We start from the raw sequence: 19,312 nt of genomic DNA, 5'->3' as shown, positions 1-19,312 counted from the left end.
AAACAACCCAATCCAAAAATGGGCAGAAAACCTAAATAGACATTTCTCCAAAGAAGATATACACACTGCCAACAAACAAAACATGAAAGAATGCTCAACGTCATTAATCATTAGAGAAATACAAATCAAAACTACAATGAGATATCATTTCACACCAGTCAGAATGGCCATCATCAAAAAATCTAGAAACAATAAATGCTGGAAAGGGTGTGGTGAAAAGGGAACCCTCCTGCACTGTTGGTGGGAATGTAAATTGATACAGCCACTATGGAGAACAGTATGGAGGTTCCTTAAAAAAACTAAAAATATAACTACCATATGACCCAGCAATCCCACTACCAGGCATATACCCTGAGAAAACCATAATTCAAAAAGAGACATGTACCACAATGTTCATTGCAGCCAGGACATGGCAGCAACCTAACTGTCCATAGACAGATGAATGGCTAAAGAAGATGTGGCACATATATAAAATGGAATACTACTCAGCCATAAAAAGAATCGAAATTGAGTTATTTGTAGTGAAGTGGATGAACCCAGAGTCTGTCATACAGGGTGAAGTAAGTCAGAAAGAGAAAAACAAATACCATATCCTAACACATATATATGGGATCTAAAAAAAAAGGTACTGATGAACCTAGTCGCAGGGCAGGAATAAAGAGGTAGACATAGAAAATGGACTTGAGGACATGGGATGGAAGGGTGAAGGTGGGGCAAAGTGAGAGTAGCATTGACATATATACACTACTGAATGCCAAGTATTTGGCTAGTGGGAAGCAGCAGCATAGCACAGGGAGGTTGGCTCGGTGCTTTGTGATGACCTAGAAGGGTGGGATGGGGGGATGGGAGGGAGGCTTAAGGGGGAGGGAATATGGGGACATGTGTATGCATATGGTGATTCGCTTTGTTGTGCAACAGAAACTAACACAGTATTGTGATGCAATTATACTCCAATAAAGATCTATTAAAAAAAAAGATACATGCACCCCTATGTTCATAGCGGCACTATTCACAATAGCCAAGACATGGAAATAACCTAAATGTCCATCGACAGATGAATGCATAAAGAAGATGTGGTACATATATACGATGGAATACTACTCAGCCATTAAAAAGAATGAAATAATGCCATTTGCAACAACATGGATGCAACTAGAGAGTATCATACTAAGTGAAGTAAGTCAGAAAGAGAAAGACAAATACCATATGATACCACTTATATGTGAATCTAAAATATGACACAAAGGAACATACTTACAAAACAGAAACAGACTCACGGATGTAGAGAACAGACTTGTGGTCGCCAAGGCGGAGGAGTTGGGGGGGAAATGGAGTCGGAGGTTGGGGTTAGCAGATGTAAGCTATTACATATGGAATAGATAAACAACAAAGTCCTACTGTATAGCACAGAAAATTATATTCAGTATCCTATGATAAACAATGCTGGAAAAGAACATTAAAAAAATGAATGTATATATAGGGACTTCTCTGGTGGCACAGTGGTTAAGAATCCACCTGCCAATGCAGGAGACACAGGTTCAAGCCCTGGTCTGGGAAGATCCCACATGCCGCAGAGCAACTAAGCCCATGCGCCACAACTATTGAGCCTGCGCTCTAGAGCCTGTGAGCCACAACTACTGAGCCCGTGTGCTGTAACTAGTGAAGCCCACGCACCTAGAGCCCATGCTCTGCAACAAGAGAAGCCACCGCAATGAGAAGCCCGTGCACCGCAACAAAGAATAGCCCCTGCTTGCCGCAACTAGAGAAAGCCCGAGCGCGTCAATGAAGACCCAACGCAGCCAAAAATAAAATAAACAAATAAATAAATATATATATTTTAAAAAGAATGTGTATATATATATATGTATAACTGAATCACTTTGCTGTACAGCAGAAATTAGCACAACATTGTAAATCAACTATACCTCAATTTAAAAAGAGGAGAGGAGAGAAAGGAATGGGGAAAAGGAGCGAAAAGACAAAAGAATTCTAAAACCAGTCTTCAGGGCTTCCCTGGTGGTGCAGTGGTTAAGAATCCGCCTACCAATGTAGGGTACATGGGTTCGAGCCCTGGTCTGGAAAGATCCCACATGCCACGGAGCAACTAAGCCTATGTGCCACAACTACTGAGCCTGCGCTCTAGAGCCCATGTGCCACAACTACTGAAGCCCGTGCACCTAGAGCCCGTGCTCCACAACAAGAGAAGCCACCACAATGAGAAGCCTGCACACCACAACGAAGAGTAGCCCCGGCTTGCTGCAACTAGAGAAAGCCTGAGCGCAGCAACGAAGACCCAACATAGCCAAAAATTAATTAATTAATTAATTAATTATTTAAAAAGCTCTTAGAACACATTTTTTTAAGAAGCTCTTAATTAGAGCTCTTAATTATTCAATACATTACAGAGACTAATTGAAGATGGATTCTGTGATAGGTTAAGGACCTCATCTAGACCAGGGGTTGGCAGACCATGGCCCATGGGTTAATTCCAGCCACTGCCTGTTTTGGTAAATAGCTTATAGGAGCAGAGCCACACCCATTCATTTTTGTGTTATCTATGGCTGCTTTTGCACTAAAACGAATGAGATGAATAGTTGTGGCTGAGATTCTATGGCCAAAAATTCTAACATATTCACTATGACGCCCTTTACAAGGAAAGTTTGCTGATTCCTGATATAGATTATTCCTTTTAGTCCTAACAGCCCTTGGAAGTTGACATTTTTCACCTTTATTTTACCACAAGGGAAACTGAGGTTTAGAGAAGGCAAATGACTTGCCCAGATTCACAGACATTAAGTATTGGGAACATGATAAAACTGTCTTTTGACAATAACATATGGTCTCCTGTTAGAGTCATTTCCCCACCTCATGGGAACTTTGTCTTGTAAGGAATCAATGAGAGGACACAGTAGGTCATAGAATTCCAAGGTATTTAAGTATTGAGCCAGCCAAGGTATCATGAGTACTCTCACTGGAGCTAAAGGTCATCCCATGTATCTTTGTCCCTTTACTTTTTCAGAAGTGACCCTGTCCACTGGTGCAGGAGCACCAACCTTGTTCTGGGATCCCAACCAACACTCTACTCCTTCCCACAAATTCCCCCTACATCTCTATCACCCCTTCATCTAGCAGAAAGCCTGACCTTCTGAGGTAAATTCATTCTACAGTTGGTTCAACACAGCCATCATAAAGGACACTCTTGTCCGTCTCTGCCAGAGTTCTGCCAGCCCACACTGAGGAAAAGCCCTCATTCCCAGGCTCAAATGAGCACAAAGGCAAGAGTAAACCAGATCCAACTCTCCAGAGGGAAAGGCAGTCCCAAGCTAGGATACAGGGTCCAGTCAGGTGAATTCATCCCAGGCTGCAGCACTGAGCTATCAGAGGCTAGAGCAAAGAGTCGTCCCAGGATAGAGTTTTTTGAGGGCAGGGCATGTCTTATTGCCCACAGGGCCTACTTAGCACAGGGTTTGGCACAAAAAAATATGTCCAACAAATAAGAGCTATGATCGTTATGTGTTCATAAGCGTTTGCTAAATAAATTAATCAAAAAACATGGTCTCATTACAAACCTTTCAGCACCAGGGTAGTTAAACACATATACAGTCTTATAATTACAAATTATTTTTCACATCCCCTATCTAAATTCACCCTACCAACAATGTTTAGGGAAATAGAGAAAGCTTTTAAACCCCATTTCACAGAGGAAAGGAGATTAAGAGATTAAGTAACTCAGACCAACATCACACTGCCAGGGGGCAGGGGTGAACCCAGAGAGGACTCAACAGCCTGTGTTTCTGCCAGAGAACCAGAAGCAACGACTGAATGTGTCTGCCCACTCCTTGCCACGCCACAGGCATGCCCTTCTTTTTTCTCTATCTCTTCCCTTCTCCCTAAAGGTCTCACTTTTCCTCCCTCTCCCCTGTGTCAGGTTCCAAAAAAAGGATTCCTTGACTGTACTAATGATTCTATACTAGATACTGTTGCCTTTTTAACAAGTGTGCCTGAGTTTCTACCCAAGGTTTCTCTGCAAAGTTTCATGTTCTAATAACAGAAGGTAAAGAAAATTTAAAAGGCCACTTGCATTTAAGAGATCTGCACACAACTTGTTTTCTTTACTGAACCACAGTGATTGGATTTCAAATGTATTGAACACCCCTGCCTGCCTCTTATGCTATTTTCTCTCAACCTAACTGCACTAAAGTTTTGCAGAATCTACTGTTAAGTAGTTAGTCAGACATGAGCAGGTCCCCACCCCGTCCTGGACAGGGTCATCGTTCCCTCCCCCCACCTGGACACTGGTGATCAGAACACACCCAGAGATCCTCCATTTTGTGGTCAAGGAGCACTAAGTTTCCAGCCTCATCAGGATCAAGCAAGATAAAACGAGCAGCACAGGCTGACGCAGGTGCACCAAAAACTAAAAAGTAGCACAAAGTAACCTGGGGTTCATGATGCCATATTTGTAATAAATTAACATTGCAGTTTTGCACACACCCCCAACCCCGTGGGTTTCACTTGGGTAAGCGCCTGCGCACAGGAGAAAAGTTATATAAGCTAAAGCTGTCAGTCAATCAACTTGTCAAATAACAGGACACAGGGAGGGACCACCACCCTAAAAAACCCAACCCTATTCCCATTGCGAGGCTGCTTCTGGTTTCCAGACAGCCTGCTCTCCTTTCCCGGGAACATACTTTCATTTTGCTTAATAAAACTCGTGCTGCTTAAAAACTGCTCTACATCTCTCGATTGCATTCTTTTCTTCGGGAGGACAAGAACCGAGGAATTGCCATTTCCTTGGTAAAACTACTTCCCCTAGTACAAGTACAAACTCCATTTACTGGAAAGCCTTTTTAAAACTTTTTTTTTTTTGACCGCACTGCGCAGCTTGTGGGATCTTAGTTCCCCGACCAGGGATTGAACCCCGGCCACAGCAGTGAAAGCATGCAGTCCTAACCACTGGACCACCAGGGAATTCCCTAAAACAATCTTATAAAACAGACAGCAAATCCCAAAAACACGTTCAGCTGACACGTTTGCCCTGGGGCAAGTTCCAAGTACCCGTATATTCAGCAACTCAGAAAACATTCCAACCACGGTCAGTGTGAATATGGGTCAAAGTCATCCAAGACCTCATGCATATCAGCTGTCCTGAGGAATACATGTCAGGGGCAGCCCAGGCAAGCTCTTGCTTCCTTCCAGAGTGCTTCTTTCAGATTCTGATACTCTCCACCCTCCAGGCGGGACATAGACAGGTATAGTGGCCAAAATAGTGGCCAGAATGGAGAGAGCTGCATTAATGCTGGGGTAGGAGATGAGGTTCAAGTGTTACAGTGCAGCAACGCTATTATTTGGTTGCTCTTGCCTGGGAACATCCATCTACCCAGCCATCTACCTCTCCAGCTGTGCTTTACACCTGGCCATGTAGGGAGTATATATCCCTTGAAAGCCTCATACAGTGACACCTCGGCCTCACCATTCTCCAGCAAACACAGATTGCTTGGAATGAGGGACTAAGAAATTAATCACAGCAAGAACTTTGCTGTTCCTGCACTTCAAAAATGACATGGTTCAGAAGGGGAACGAACAAGGCCTTTCTGGGGCTCTCCTGGAGGCCTGTGGCTGTGAAGACACTGTGGGGAAATTTTTGGCCACAAAACATGGGCAGAGTAGGAGGAAATTTTTCTCTTCCCATGCTTTACTTCATTGTACAAGGACATCAAGCCTGGGTCTCACTGTCCTTCATTTTCAGGAACCTCTGGATTACAAGGTGGCTTCATTAAACAAGTCAAGGAGGTCAGTATCAGCCTGCTGCATGTCCTGAGGCAAGGAGTTGGTGTTTGAAAGGGTTTATTCAACACACCATCATCACTAGGAAGTCAAACTTGGTGATGGAATAAAAAAAGGTCTTTCAGCACCCTGTGCGTGCCTATTTCCTGCAAAACTTTGAGGATGACTGTACACTTAGCCTTGAAAAGACACAGACACTGAGATGCTGTCCACCTGGTATTTTCTCTGATACTACTCTGTTCCTCCTTGAAAAGGGTTCCCAGAATCAATTCCAACATGTGTGTGTGTGGAGGCTTCCCCACACCAACAAGAAATCCTTAGACACCAGGAGGTGTCTGAGAAATCAGCTCAGTTCTGACACTAGCTACCCAGGTAAAGGGCTCAGTCTCACAAGACCACCCTTCACTTCAGACGCCAGTCGCAAGCCCAGGTCCTTACCTGTGCTTCTGACCAACTGGCTACAAATCAGAGGTTCCCAGGACATCCTCCTCGGGTCCAAATGACCTGCTAAAACGACTCACAGAACTCAGGAAAACCCATGTACTCACCAGATGACTGATTTATTATAAAAGGATATTAAAGGATACAAATTAACTGCCAGATGAAAAGACATACGGCGAGGTACCCAACAAAGGCACTTCTGGCCTCTTAGAGCATGGGGTCCTCATATGAGCATGAGGAAGCACTGTCGCTCTCCACGTGGAAGCTCTCCAAAAATGGGACCAAAAGCTGTCCTTCTGGGTTTTCATAGAGGCTTCATTACATACCTACAATTGACTAAATCATTGGCCAATGGCAACTGAGTCAATCTCAGGCTCCTCTCCCCTCTTCCTGAAAATCAGGGGGTGGGACTGAAAGTTCCAACCCTCTAATCACAGAGTTGGTTCTTTCCTGGCAACCCACCCCCATCCTACTTCTAAAAGTCACCTCATTAACACAACAAGAGACACCTTTACCACTCTGAACATTTAGGAAATTCCAAGGGTTCTGGCCATCTGGATGACCACATATATATTTTCCTTATAAATCACAACATCCCACTCCTCTTCCTCCTCCCAGTGTTCACCCCCTTCACTCAGGAATGCCTGCAGCAAACCCAGCTGAGCTGTGAAGTGCTCTGAGAATGCCTTTAGCGTACCATGACTTTGCCCACAGCGTCTAGAAGTTTGGTGACTGGCTCCACTGCACAGGACCAAATAATAGCTGAGTCCAGCTCCTGCATCTTAGAAGCCAAGAACAAATCCTTCCAGCTGGCCATTCATGGAATCACCCTCTGATCACAGAAACCCTGCAGTAATTCCTTTGGTAAACCGCAGACTGCTATTCTCTGCAAGAAGCATTCTGTCGGGAGATTCTCAGTCATGTCAACAGCCTCTACGAAATCAATCAGATATTAAATAAAACTCCACTTACCTTCTTCAGTCTGGTGAAAACGGCAAAGAGGGAGAGATTTTCTTTGGAAGAGATACCAGTGTTCCCATCTATGATCACACTCAAGAATTCGGCTGCTTTTACCAGCTCCGGGAACTTGTTCTGGGTTTGGAGGCCTGTTAGCCTGTTAGTTCATTCTGCATTTCTTCAGCTATTTCGAGCACCATGTGGTACGTAGCTAATTTTCTCTTTCAAAACTGGCTCCAGTTCTGTAATATAATGTGAGAATGCATATGTAACCTTGGTGTTAGTGAGCCTTCTATGCAACAGAATATTCTGTGTTCCACAGAAAATGAGGAGTTTAATGATCTATTTTAGAGCATGACAACTGTTTGTCAACAGCTTCTAATACTCAAAGGCAACAAAAGCCACCAACTTTGCTGTGGCCTCACCATGTTCCTTAGATCTGATATGTTTCCCAAGTATTTTTTAAAATTATTTTATTGAAGTATAGTTGATTTACAGTGTTGTGTTAACTTCTGCTGTACAGCAAAGTGATAGTTCCCTGTGCTATACAATAGGACCTTGTTGCTTATCCATTCTATGTATAATAGTTAGCATCTGCTAATCCCCTTGTTCTATCACCATATTTCCTGAAATCTTTTCTTGACACTGGACCAATTTGTATTGGCACAGAAACCAACACTAACTCCTTGGTTATTAAACAGAAAAGACAAATCACAAAATACCCCATCCAGGCATTTGGAGTATTAGACAAACTTGCACTACTGAAAGAAACTGGGCACTGCATCCCAAGAGTCCTGACCCATTTCAGGGTCCATCAACCTCTTTGGGAACTTGAAGTTGGAAGTGAGCAACCACTGGCTTGCTAAGTAAGCTTCATTTGATCTCACTCAGGTTCCTGTGATTTAATAGGCCAATGTTCTCCTCATGATGGACATCTTGCTCATCCAAGTTTATGTCATCACCTGTGGTGAGTTTACCTCCTGCTTTGCAACAGAAAAGATCTAAAATTTCCCCATTGATGAAACCCTCAGGGTACCTTCCTGCTATATCGTCAACATTTGTTAAGTAAAAATTAGCTCTGGGGACTTCCCTGGTGGTCCAGTGGGTAAGACTCTGAGCTCCCAACGCAGGGGGCCTGGGTTCAACCCCTAGTGGGGGAACTAGATCCCACATGCTGCAACTAAGTCCACGTGATGCAACTAATATCCGGCACAGCCAAAATAAATAAATAAATAAATATATTTTTTTTAAAAGTTAGCTCTGACTGAGAAAGTAAAACCTGCATGGCTAGTCACTGGGCAGGAAAAACAGATATAAATAAAGACAACTGTAAAGTTAACAGGAAACAATATTTCTGCCAATGAATGCTACATCTATGAAGGGTCATAATAACCCTCTTCTTTGAGTAACTACTGATTTCTTACTTATTGAGAAACTTTGTTCTCTAAAATCAAAGATTCTCAGAAACTTTGATGTTTTACATTTTATCAGTATGAATGAAAGTTTCAATTTACAACCCAGGGGCAAAGCTTCAGAAAAGGGGTTTCTGGACAACATTTTCAAAGAAACAGGACCATGGGTTCATTTTGCTGTCTAGGGCTGATGTTGACCACTTTAGAAAGTCCTACTTTCCTTTGAGTCTATCAAAACAGTGTTTCATTTAAATTTCATCTAAACTTCACATCTCCCCACAATCCTATAACCCTCTCTCTTCTTAGTGGTCTTAGGTTGATTGGGCTTGGACCCTGTCATGTTCAGCTTCCAGGCTCCTAAGATGAAAATTTTGAAAATAGATGTGTGAATGAAAAATGTTGCCTGACATATCAGTCAACAAAGGCTATTGCGGCCATCAACCCATCAACCACTAAAGCCATCCCAACTGTGCACTCTGAGGGGATTCAGGATGGAAAAAAGAACAGTATATTGGTCCTAGATAGCTAAGGTGCATATCAAAGGAATAATTTCAATGAGCCCAGACTCTTGCAACTGCCCATACACAGAAAAGCCCTAAATTCACTAACTTGCAATGTCTGTTCTTTTTTTTTTTTTTTTTCCAATTGGGGTATAGTTGTTTTTGGTTTTATTAACAGTAATCTTTTGATGTTCCACTACCTGGTTTTTGCTGGAAAACTCGTATATATCCTGGCTCCTCCCTTGCCTCTTTGGAGCAGTCCCCCAAAGCGATTTGAGAGGCTGTCTTCCTGGCTTAGGTCCTCAGAAAAGCCACCAAATAAAAAAATTCTCAACTTTTAGGTTGTGCAGTTTCTTCACTTCACAGAAGTAACGGGCATTTTTCATTCCTAAATATATCATGCCAGGTAGGCATACATATGACGGCCATGCCAGTTCCATCATAACCGGAATTGGTTCATAACTCAGAAAGGTTACAGGAACAAAGATGTCAGGGTTCTGCGTAGCTTTTGCTTCACTTCTTGAACAGGCTGAGACTTTTTTCTCTTTTGGGCCCCAGACAGTTTGTCTGCTAAACTGAAGCCTCCATCCCTCATGACTGAGGGGAAAAAAAAAAAAAAACCCGAGATACATCTACTCAGCTGAAGCTGACAGGTATACTGGGGTCCAGTGTCTACAGGTGGACAGCTCTGGCCACGCTGACACCCGCAGGGATTCTGGAAACAGCGGGGAAGGGGGCGAGCTGCTGCCCTCCCCCGCATCGCCCGGCCTGGAGACGACATCAGCGCTACCCCTCTGCTCGGAGCCTCAACGCTGAAACCCGAAGCAGGACGTCCGCCCTGCCCTTCACATCCACTTCTTGCCACAGACAGGCGCTGCGGCGCGCGGCTTCAGGGGAACATAATTTCCAACACAGCTCACGCCAACAGCTGACGAAAGACTGAAGCTCTAGAGCGTTCCGCGGTCGCCATCTTTGTAGCAGGCACGGACCTTGACCCGCCTTTCCTCTCAGTGATTGGACACGTAGGGACGGCGTACGGCAGGGGCGTGGCTCCGCAGGGAGAGGCCCCGCGAAATAACGGGTGGGGCCAGGACGCCATCTTGGATCCTGGCGTCGTCCCCGACTTGCCCTTCCTCCCGGTGATTGGACGAGCCGGTTGGGCGTCCTGGAAGGGGCGTAGCCGGCCAACCAGACCTGGGCGTGTGCTTTGTCTGGTTCTCTTGCGTTTGAACCATATAGGTGCTTAAGATGTTTTTGCTTATTACTGGACGCCGGCGATGTAGCGAGGTAGAAGAGGCTTGCTTGGAGAATTATCTTGCCATTATAATGAAGCTTTGAAGAACTCTGAAAACCGCCTGGGGCTGCTTTGAAAGGTGTCTTAAGATGCTTCTTCAGGGACCTCCCTGGTGGTCCAGTGGCTAAAACTCCGCGATCCCAATGCAAGGGGCCCGGGTTCCATCCCTGGTCAGGAATCTAGATCCCACATGCTGCAACTAAGAGTTAGCATGCTGCAACTAAAGATCCTGCATGCAGCAACGAAGATCCCGCATGCCACAACTAAGACCTGGTGCAGCCAAATAAATAAATATATATTTTTAAATTTATTTATTTTTATTTTTGGCTACGTTGGGTCTTTGTTGCTGTGTGAGGGCTTTCTCTAGTTGCGACGAGCGGGGGGCTACTCTTCGTTGCGGTGCGCGGGCTTCTCATCGCGGTGGCTTCTCTTATTGTGGAGCATGGGCTCTAGGGGCGTGGGCTTCCGTAGTTGTGGCTCACGGCCTCTGGAGCGCAGGCACAGTTGTAGCACACGGGCTTAGTTGCTCCGCGGCATGTGGGATCTTCCCGGACCAGGGCTCGAACCCGTGTGCCCTTTTTTTAAAAAAAAAAAAGATGCTTCTTCAAGGATGGGCTTCCCGGGTGGCGCAGTGGTTAAGAATCGGCCTGCCAGTGCAGGGGACATGAGTTCAAGCCGTGGTCCAGGAAAATCCCACATGCCGCGGAGCAACTAAACCCATGCGCCACAACTACTGAGCCTGTGCTCCAGAGCCCGAGAGCCACAACTACTGAACCCACGTGCCACAACTACTGAAGCCTGCGCGCCTAGAGCCTGTGCTCCGCAACAAAGAGAAGTCACCCAATGAGAAGCCCGTGCACTGCAACGAAGAGTATCCCCACTCACCACAACTGGAGATAGCCTGTGCACAACAACAAAGACCTAATGCAGCCAAAAATAAAATTAAAAAATAAAATAAATTTTAAAAGAAAAGAAGGGCTTCCCCGTTGGCGCAGTGGTTGAGAGTCCGCCTGCCGATGCAGGGGACACGGGTTCGTGCCCCGGTCCGGGAAGATCCCACATGCCACGGAGCGACTAGGCCCATGAGCCATGGCCACTGGGCCTGCGCGTCCGGAGCCTGTACTCCGCAACGGGAGAGGCCACAACAGTGAGAGGCCCGCGTACCAAAAAAAAAGAAAAGAAAATCCTGGTTTCCTTTCAAAAAAAAAGATGCTTCTTCAAGGATGCACTGTCATTTTTCAGGGAGAAAGATGGGGAGCACATTCTAGGAAGAGGGGGGCTGACTGCATGAAAAGCCATGAAACGTAGCTATAGCGGGATTAGGGGTGAGGGGCGCAGAACGGCCAGAGAGAAGAAGCTAGGAAGGGGGGTTGGGGTGAGATTATGCAAGGCCTTGAATGGCTAAGGAGTTTGGACTTCATCCTGTAGATTAGGTGATAAAAATGGACTTTTGGAGGACTTTAAACCAGTGTGACATAACCATTTAGTGAACTCTAGAAAAATAATTCTGTAACTGGAGAATCCCAGTCTTTCCCAAACTGTGTTCAATGAACCACTTGGGGAGCTTGTTTATTACATGCAGATTCTTGACCCTCCGCAGACCTGCAAATCAAGATTCTCTGGTTGTACAGCCAGGAAACACATTTGGGGGAAAGAAATGTGCAAATCATAAAGGTAGAGATTTGAAAGTTCACAAGCTGAACACACTCTGTGTAACTAACACCCAGAGGAAGAAACTCTCCAGCAGCTCAGAAACCCCCCTTCCCCCTCCAGCCATTGCTGACTGCACCAGGAGTAAAAGTGACTACTTCTAATATCATAGATTATTTTGCCTGTTTTGAATTTTCTATAAATGAAATCACAGAGTATATACTCTGTCTGGTTTATTTTTCCCAGTGTTGGGTATAAATTCATCCATGCTGTTCCCATGTAGTTGCTGTTGACTCCATCACTGCAAACTTCCACAATTTATCCATTCTCTTGTTTATGGCCTTTGGGTAGTTTCTAGTTTGGGGCTGTTACCAAGAAAGTGCTGCTATGAATATTTTTATTCACGCCTTCTGCTTTATAAATTATAAAGCAGGATACCAAGGCCTAAAGACTACCCAATTACTGAGCCCCTCCCTATTCAGGTACTGTACCAAGAAAAGATTTCAAGGTTCTGCTTTTATGGAACTTATGTCAATTGGCACAAAACTACAACCTAAATGAATGGAAAAATCAGTCGAACAATTGCCATTATGATGATAGCTCTAAGGAAAACAAAAAGCTGAGCTAGAAAAGGGAGAAGTAGAACAACTGCAATTTTTTTATGAGGTAGTCAGGTTAAGTCTCAGAAGAGGTATCTAGAAAAAAATACAAGACGGAAGTTGCTACTGCTATTCAATGAGTATGAAGAGGGAAGGGCATTCCTGGCAGGGGAGACACCATGTACAAAAGTCACAGCACAAGACAGTTCTTGGTGGCCTGGTCAAGATCAGTGTGGCTGAAGAAGCACAGTGGTGAGGGAGGGATGGCATAAGATGTGTTGGGATATAGGAACACATGATGCAGGGCCTTGTAGGCCAGGGTAAGGAGTTTAGATTTTATTCTAAATACTGTAGAAAGCCACTAAAATATTTTATGTATTTACTTATTTATTTATTTAGACATATTCTTGACACAAGTCCCTTATCAGATATTTGATGTGCAAATATTTTCTCCTATTCTGTGGGTTGTCTTTTCATTTGGCTGCGCAGCGCGGCTTGCAGGATCTTAGTTCCCCCACCAGGGATCAAACCTGTGCCCCCTGCAGTGGAAGTGTGGAGCCCTAACCACTGGACCACCAGGGAATTCCCTGAAGTACTTTAAAAAGAAAGTGATGTAAGAGGGGAAGAGATATGAAAACATATGTATATGTATAACTGATTCACTTTGTTATAAAGCAGAAACTAACACACCATTGTAAAGCAATTATACCCCAACAAAGATGTTAAAACAAACAAACAAACACACACACACACACACACACACACACAAAGGAAGTGATGTGATCCAATTTACTTTTTAAAAAGATCCCTCTAACTGGTGAGCAGAGAACAGAGTAAAGGGAGCAATGGAGAAGGCAGGTCACTTAGAAAGCTGCTAGAACAGTCCTGGGAATATACACTGGCAGAGAGCTTAGAGGAAAGGACTGAAATACATCTGGGAATTGTCAGCACAATGATCAACACCTTAAGGATGAAAGTTAACATTGCCATATTGGGACAAAGATATATCCTGCGGGTGTTCTGATGTGATGCATCAAGGGCACGGCATTTCTACCAAAAAATGTATAATCTGAATCTAATCATGATGAAAACTACAACAAATCCACATTGAGAGACCGTCTACAAAACAACTAGCCTGTATTTTTAAATGTCAGTACTATGAAAGACAAGAAAAGATTTACTATGGATTTTAAGACTAGACGTGATAACTAAATACAAATTGTAACGCTTCATGAGATCATAGACCAGGAAGACTTTTTTTCATTTGCTGGAAATGACATAAATGGAACAACTGATAATATTTGAATAAGGAGTGCAGATTAAATAATAGACTATGTAGGAATTCCCTGGCTGATGAGGATTCTGGGATTTCACTGCCGGGCCGGGTTCGATCACTGGTCGTGAAATAAGATCCCTCAAGCTGTGCCGTAGCCAAAAAAACCTCCAAACACTATGTTATTATTAATTTAATGAGTTCGACCACTGAACTGATTATGTAGAATAATGTCCTTGTTTTTAGGAAATATCACATTTAAGTGTGTAGAGATAAAGGAACATCATGTCTGCAATTTCCTCTCAAATGGTTCAAAAAAAAAAGGATTAAAAGATAAAGCAATGGTAAAATGTTACCACTTGGGGACAATTACCCGCGGTATCAACTAAGCCAATCCAGCAATTCCAGTCCGGGAAAAGGAGCGCGGCCTCCGCACGCTCCGGCGACCTCCGGCTTGTTTTCCCAGTGAGCATGCGTGCGCGTACGGGCGAACATCCCAACCAATCGGTGCCCACGTCGGCGTCTCGTGCATCGCAGGGGCGGGGCGGCCTTCTACACATGCGCACAGTAGAGTGGGCTTTCTTCCTTTTCGCCTAACGCCGCCAATATGGTGAGTGTCCCGGTCGTGGGCTCCGGGTCTGCCTGCCATGCTGTTCCATCTCTACTTGGGTTGGGGAGTGGAGGCGCGGAATGGCGCCCAGTGGGTCTTAGGTAGCGCGCGGTGAGGGTCCTCGGTTGGGCAGGACATGGAGTTGGCAGCTTTCCGGATGCGCGCCCGACGAGCGCGTGTGGGGCCCGGTAGGCCTGGCGCTGCCTGGGCCACGCGTGCGCGCTTCGGCCGCCTGCGTAGGACCGCTGGTGTGCCTAGTCGCTTGGCCCGGCCGCTGGGGCCAAGCCGGGATGGGGCTGGTGATCCGGCCGTGCAGGCCCCGTAGGCCAGCGAGAACTTGGCTTTTGCCGCCGCCTTTGCGGATTTCGTCTAAGTTCCATGGCACCTGGGCGTGTTACCCTCAACATTCTTTTTCCCTGTTGTTAGCCACCCTGCCTTTAAGCTGCAAAGCCTTACAAACTAGGGAGTATGTTTAATCATTTTCTCTCCCTCACCTCTCAATTTTAGGTGTTCAGGCGCTTCGTGGAGGTTGGCCGGGTGGCTTACGTCTCCTTTGGGCCTCATGCCGGGAGGCTGGTCGCGATTGTAGATGTTATTGATCAGAACAGGGTAAGTGCAAAGGAGGAGTGTCACAGCTTCACATGGCAGTGGATGGTATGCAGTGTAGATGATAATGGTAATTGTCCCAACAGCCGTCTTAGGATAGGAGTACTATGGGTGGTAGCTTTATTTTAGGAAACCCAACGCAGATAGGGGTTAGGAGTACAGACTTGAATTGGTGGGTACTGCTGGGTTTGAGTAATACTTATGCTCCTTCAGCTAGGCAGAGTTTTTAACTAATTATGGGCTAAAACATAGGTGAGGTTTAAATCAGTTATTATGTTTAAAGCAAGTTTAGAACAAAGCCAGGCACACAGAAAGCCATTATTTGCTATTGTCACTATTAGAGCACCACAACTGAGGGATTGACCAAAGGCTGTGAATAATCATAAAGTTATTTGTTGGGAATGCAAGGATTAAAGATTTTAAATTATATGTAGTTGGGTTTTATGCTGTGCTGGTGTTGCTAAGTCTTTTTAACCTTTAAAGAAAAGCATTTAAATATAAGGATTTGATGATTCTGAAAGGAATAATATGTAGAATATTTGCATTTTGAATGCTGTTACCTTTTTACACTGAGATCCTTGATTTTACGTCTTCTAGGCTTTGGTGGATGGACCTTGCACTCAAGTAAGGAGGCAGGCTATGCCTTTCAAATGCATGCAGCTCACTGACTTCATCCTTAAGTTCCCACACAGGTAACTATCCACCAACCGTCACCCCTCCCCTAGTTTTGTTAATGCTAGCAAAAGCATGCTTAGTTTAATTTAGAAATGTTTTTGCTATTTTGTTGTTTTTCTCTTGAGAACATAGTAAGCAGTGTGAAAGTGAGAGCAGTTTAGAAGAGGGATTTACATCGTAGAAGTGGACAGGCATTATTTACTTCTAAAATTCCCTGTGGTCTGGTAGTTCTCTGGCTTTCTCTCTATCCAGATTTCCCATCCTTTTTCTCTTGTTCCCCTTTCTTTCAGGTTTTACACAACAAAAGCCTCCCTGTATATGTGGTTCCCCCAACATACGTTAGTCCATTTTAGCTTCAGAACAAAACTACCGATTGTCTCTTGCAACTCTATCATTAGTTGAGCTTTTTGTATGTGTCGGCTATTAAGTATTTAATATACATCATCTCCTTATGACAGCCACAAAGAGGTTCTATTCCCAGTTGTTTGTAAGGGATTAAGGCATTCTGTGATTCTTGACATGATTTAGGTTATAGAAGTTAAACACTATGGTGTGTTGCTGTGCAGTGACAGTTGTTTGCAATGGAACATGTGCTGTGACATATTGCTAGTTTATTTTCTAAGCATAGTGGGTTTTGATATTTGAAAGGAATTTCAAAATGATTATAATCCCATTTTATGGTGTTTGAACACAAATCTTTATAAGCGTTATTGTACAAAATAAAAGCATAAGGCATAACGATTTACTTTACATCATTCTTTATGAAAAGGAAAATGCTTTCTACACATCCACTAGTTGAGTGATATTGTATACATGATCAGGTGATTTTTAAACCCAGAAAGTGGAATGGTTTGCATATTTTTATTAAAATTTTGTTTGAGATTATAAGATATCCTGGCTTAGTGAACACCGTTCCAACAAGTAAAAGATATTGATACATTGTGCCAGGTGGTGTGTTTTCTATGGAGACAACTAGAACTGGAAGTAGAAAAAATGAGAAGGGTTCTTTTGGCATTTTCGTTATGCTTTTTAATTTGAAGGGTATAAATTGTGCTTTTTCAGAGGATGAAAAGCTGTCCTTGGATCTGTGTGGTTTCAAAGATGATATCTATCTGTTTATTTATTTTATTTTTTGGCCATACTAGGTGTTAGCTGCAGCATGCGTGTGGGATCTAGTTCCCTGAGCAGGAATCGAACCTGGGCCCCCTGCATTGGGAGCGCGGAGTCTTAGCCACTGGGCCACCAGGAATGTCCCAAAGATGATTTCTTAATCTATGGTATTGGCTCTTTCTAGTGCCCGCCAGAAGTATGTCCGAAAAGCCTGGGAGAAGGCAGATATCAATGCAAAGTGGGCAGCCACAAGGTGGGCCAAGAAGATTGAAGCCAGAGAAAAGGTAATGATTTAGAGTCATTTGAATTTGGACCTTCTCTGGGGAAGATTAGAAGGTGGTATGACAGAGATTTTTTTTTTTTTTTAACAGAAAGCCAAGATGACAGATTTTGATCGTTATAAAGTCATGAAGGCAAGGAAAATGGTAAGTTTTTAATTAATTCAGGATTGTTGTATTCTAACCCTAAACTAGTTTGTCTGGTTAATTCTGCTTGCCTAAGCTTACAGACCAAAGTTGACTTATAGGAGTCTTAGACATCATAAGGGTTGTCTTCTATACATACATATTCCACACATATAAGATGGATATGTGTTTTGTATGCATATATGATAAACATTTCTATTGAAATTTTTCAGAGGAACAGACTAATCAAGCTTGAAGTTAAGAAACTTCAAAAGGCAGCTCTCCTGAAGGCTTCTCCCAAGAAAGCACTTGCTGCTAAGGGGGCAGCTACAGCAGCTGCTGCAAAGGTTCCAGCAAAAAAGATGACTGCTACGGGTAAGAAGGCTCCAGCCCAGAAGGTTACTGCCCAGAAAGCTGCAGGCCAGAAGGCAGCACCTCCTCCAAAGGCTCAGAAGTGTCAGAAAGCTCCAGCCCAGAAAGCACCTGCTCCAAAGGCATGTGGCAAGAAAGCATAAGAGGCTGTTATAAACAGAATAAAGGTTCTTTTTGACATGCTGGCAAATCTGTTTAATGTATGGATTAAAGTCTGTTACTGGGGCCGGGATTATGAGGCAGATTGATGGTAGGGTTGTTAATGTTGTCATTGGAGAATCAGTTCCTTAGTCCCACTCTGCCCAGACTCAAAGTCATCACACAAAGTCATAAGTAATGTTCTCATGGGAAATCGTGATAATTAGACCACTGGGTTAATTTTTTTTCCCTTGTACAAATATATTTCCCGTAAATAAGTAAAATCCCAGCTGCTTTTGATGCTCGAGTTTAGTAAATTTTCTTATAAAAATAAACTAGGAAAACAAATACATTATACATTGGTTCCTTAAAGATTCTGGTTCCCAATCATTTCTAATCAAAAGCTGGCTTCTGAGCCTCACTGGGACAAGGAGAACAGCTCCTTTTTGCTTGGTGGTATTAATAGGCAGGTGAAACAGTGTAATAGTTTCTGTGATAGAGGAAATACAGGCAATTTTGGGTTACCTGTCCTTGTCTGAGGGGGTTGTCTAAAGTTGAATCTTCAGCTTCCACCCAAAAGAAAGATGGTGTAAGGGGAAGGGTGGTATGAACCTCAGGAATATAGAGGACTGGCCAGAGGACACCGGACCCGGAAGCCAGTTGTTGGGTCTGTGTTGGGCAGGTGGGGTGTAAGAAGCCATAGGGTGTTTTTAAATGGAGTGATACCTGAGATTCAGATCGTGTGCTGTTGAACTGAATGAAACCAGGCAACAAGAGTGGGAAGGTCAGATGGTGTCAAGCTTGGCCGTATTCCTTACCTTGACAAGAGTCCAAAATAAAGTGGCAATGGTGATGCCATTTGGTAGTCTTGATGTTAATGTAAATAAGTGATGTCTTCTACTAGTCTCTTGGTTTACCACTAGTGCTTCTGTCCCACCTTTTCTTGGATTTTTTTTTTTTTTTTAAGTTTCATGAACTGCATTCTCTAGTATTCCAGGTAGCATTCATGAGTAATAAACTTTTGAATGCTTGCTTGTCAAAGTATTTTTATTGTGTGCTTATGAGTTTTTACAGCACATCTGATAGCGAATGTATGGGTTTTTTTGTTTTGCTTTTCCCCCCACACCATTTCTGTAATTCTCCACACTTCAGTTAAATTCTGACCCATAACTACCCAGGTGAGCCTCAGGTTAAGGGGTCTGCCCCGACTTCAGACGTCAATTGCAAGTCCCAGGCCTCCTGTACTTCTCACTGTGCAGCTGAAAATTGGAGTTCCCATGACTCCTTCCTTAGGTTTTAACAGTTTATTAGAGCTAAGGCTCATTGCAGAACTGGGAAATACGTTACCAGTTTGTCACAAAAGATAAAACTAGGGAACAGCCAAGTGGAAGTGCATGGGTCAAGGTGTGGGAGGAAGGGGCATACAGCTTCCCTGCCCTCACTAGCTTACCACCCCGCCAGCACCTTCATGTATTCATCCTGGA

General features: G+C 43.9%; 1 protein-coding gene and 1 long non-coding RNA gene across 2 annotated transcripts; one reads left to right on the top strand and one right to left on the bottom strand.

Moving 5' to 3' along the window:
- Positions 1–5,751: 5,751 nt before the first annotated feature.
- Positions 5,752–10,122, bottom strand: LOC113615095 (uncharacterized). The gene is made up of 2 exons (XR_003430907.1): positions 9,298–10,122; positions 5,752–7,427 (listed from the first exon to the last, which is right to left on the bottom strand). It is a non-coding gene; the product is annotated as an uncharacterized LOC113615095 (long non-coding RNA).
- Positions 10,123–14,456: 4,334 nt separating this feature from the next.
- On the top strand, positions 14,457–17,880 carry RPL14 (ribosomal protein L14). The gene is made up of 6 exons (XM_027097153.1): positions 14,457–14,523; positions 15,031–15,132; positions 15,727–15,821; positions 17,099–17,198; positions 17,286–17,339; positions 17,552–17,880. The coding sequence occupies exons 1-6, from the start codon at positions 14,521–14,523 to the stop codon at positions 17,831–17,833; spliced, it is 636 nt and encodes a 211-aa protein (XP_026952954.1). The 5' UTR covers positions 14,457–14,520; the 3' UTR covers positions 17,834–17,880.
- Positions 17,881–19,312: the final 1,432 nt, after the last annotated feature.

The sequence above is a fragment of the Aethalodelphis obliquidens genome, unplaced genomic scaffold, assembly GCF_003676395.1.
Source record: "Aethalodelphis obliquidens isolate GAN/ISIS:26980383/991018 unplaced genomic scaffold, ASM367639v1 scaffold112, whole genome shotgun sequence".
NCBI classification, from domain to species: Eukaryota; Metazoa; Chordata; class Mammalia; order Artiodactyla; family Delphinidae; genus Aethalodelphis; species Aethalodelphis obliquidens.
Note: the sequence above shows the minus strand (reverse complement) of the source record. Positions and strands in the feature narration are given on the sequence as shown.

Excerpts from the sequence above, each read along its gene's own strand:
- RPL14 (XM_027097153.1), top strand. Across the intron at positions 17,199-17,285 it reads AGATTGAAGCCAGAGAAAAG|AAAGCCAAGATGACAGATTT; the intron begins GTAATGATTTAG and ends TTTTTTTAACAG. Across the intron at positions 17,340-17,551 it reads TCATGAAGGCAAGGAAAATG|AGGAACAGACTAATCAAGCT; the intron begins GTAAGTTTTTAA and ends GAAATTTTTCAG.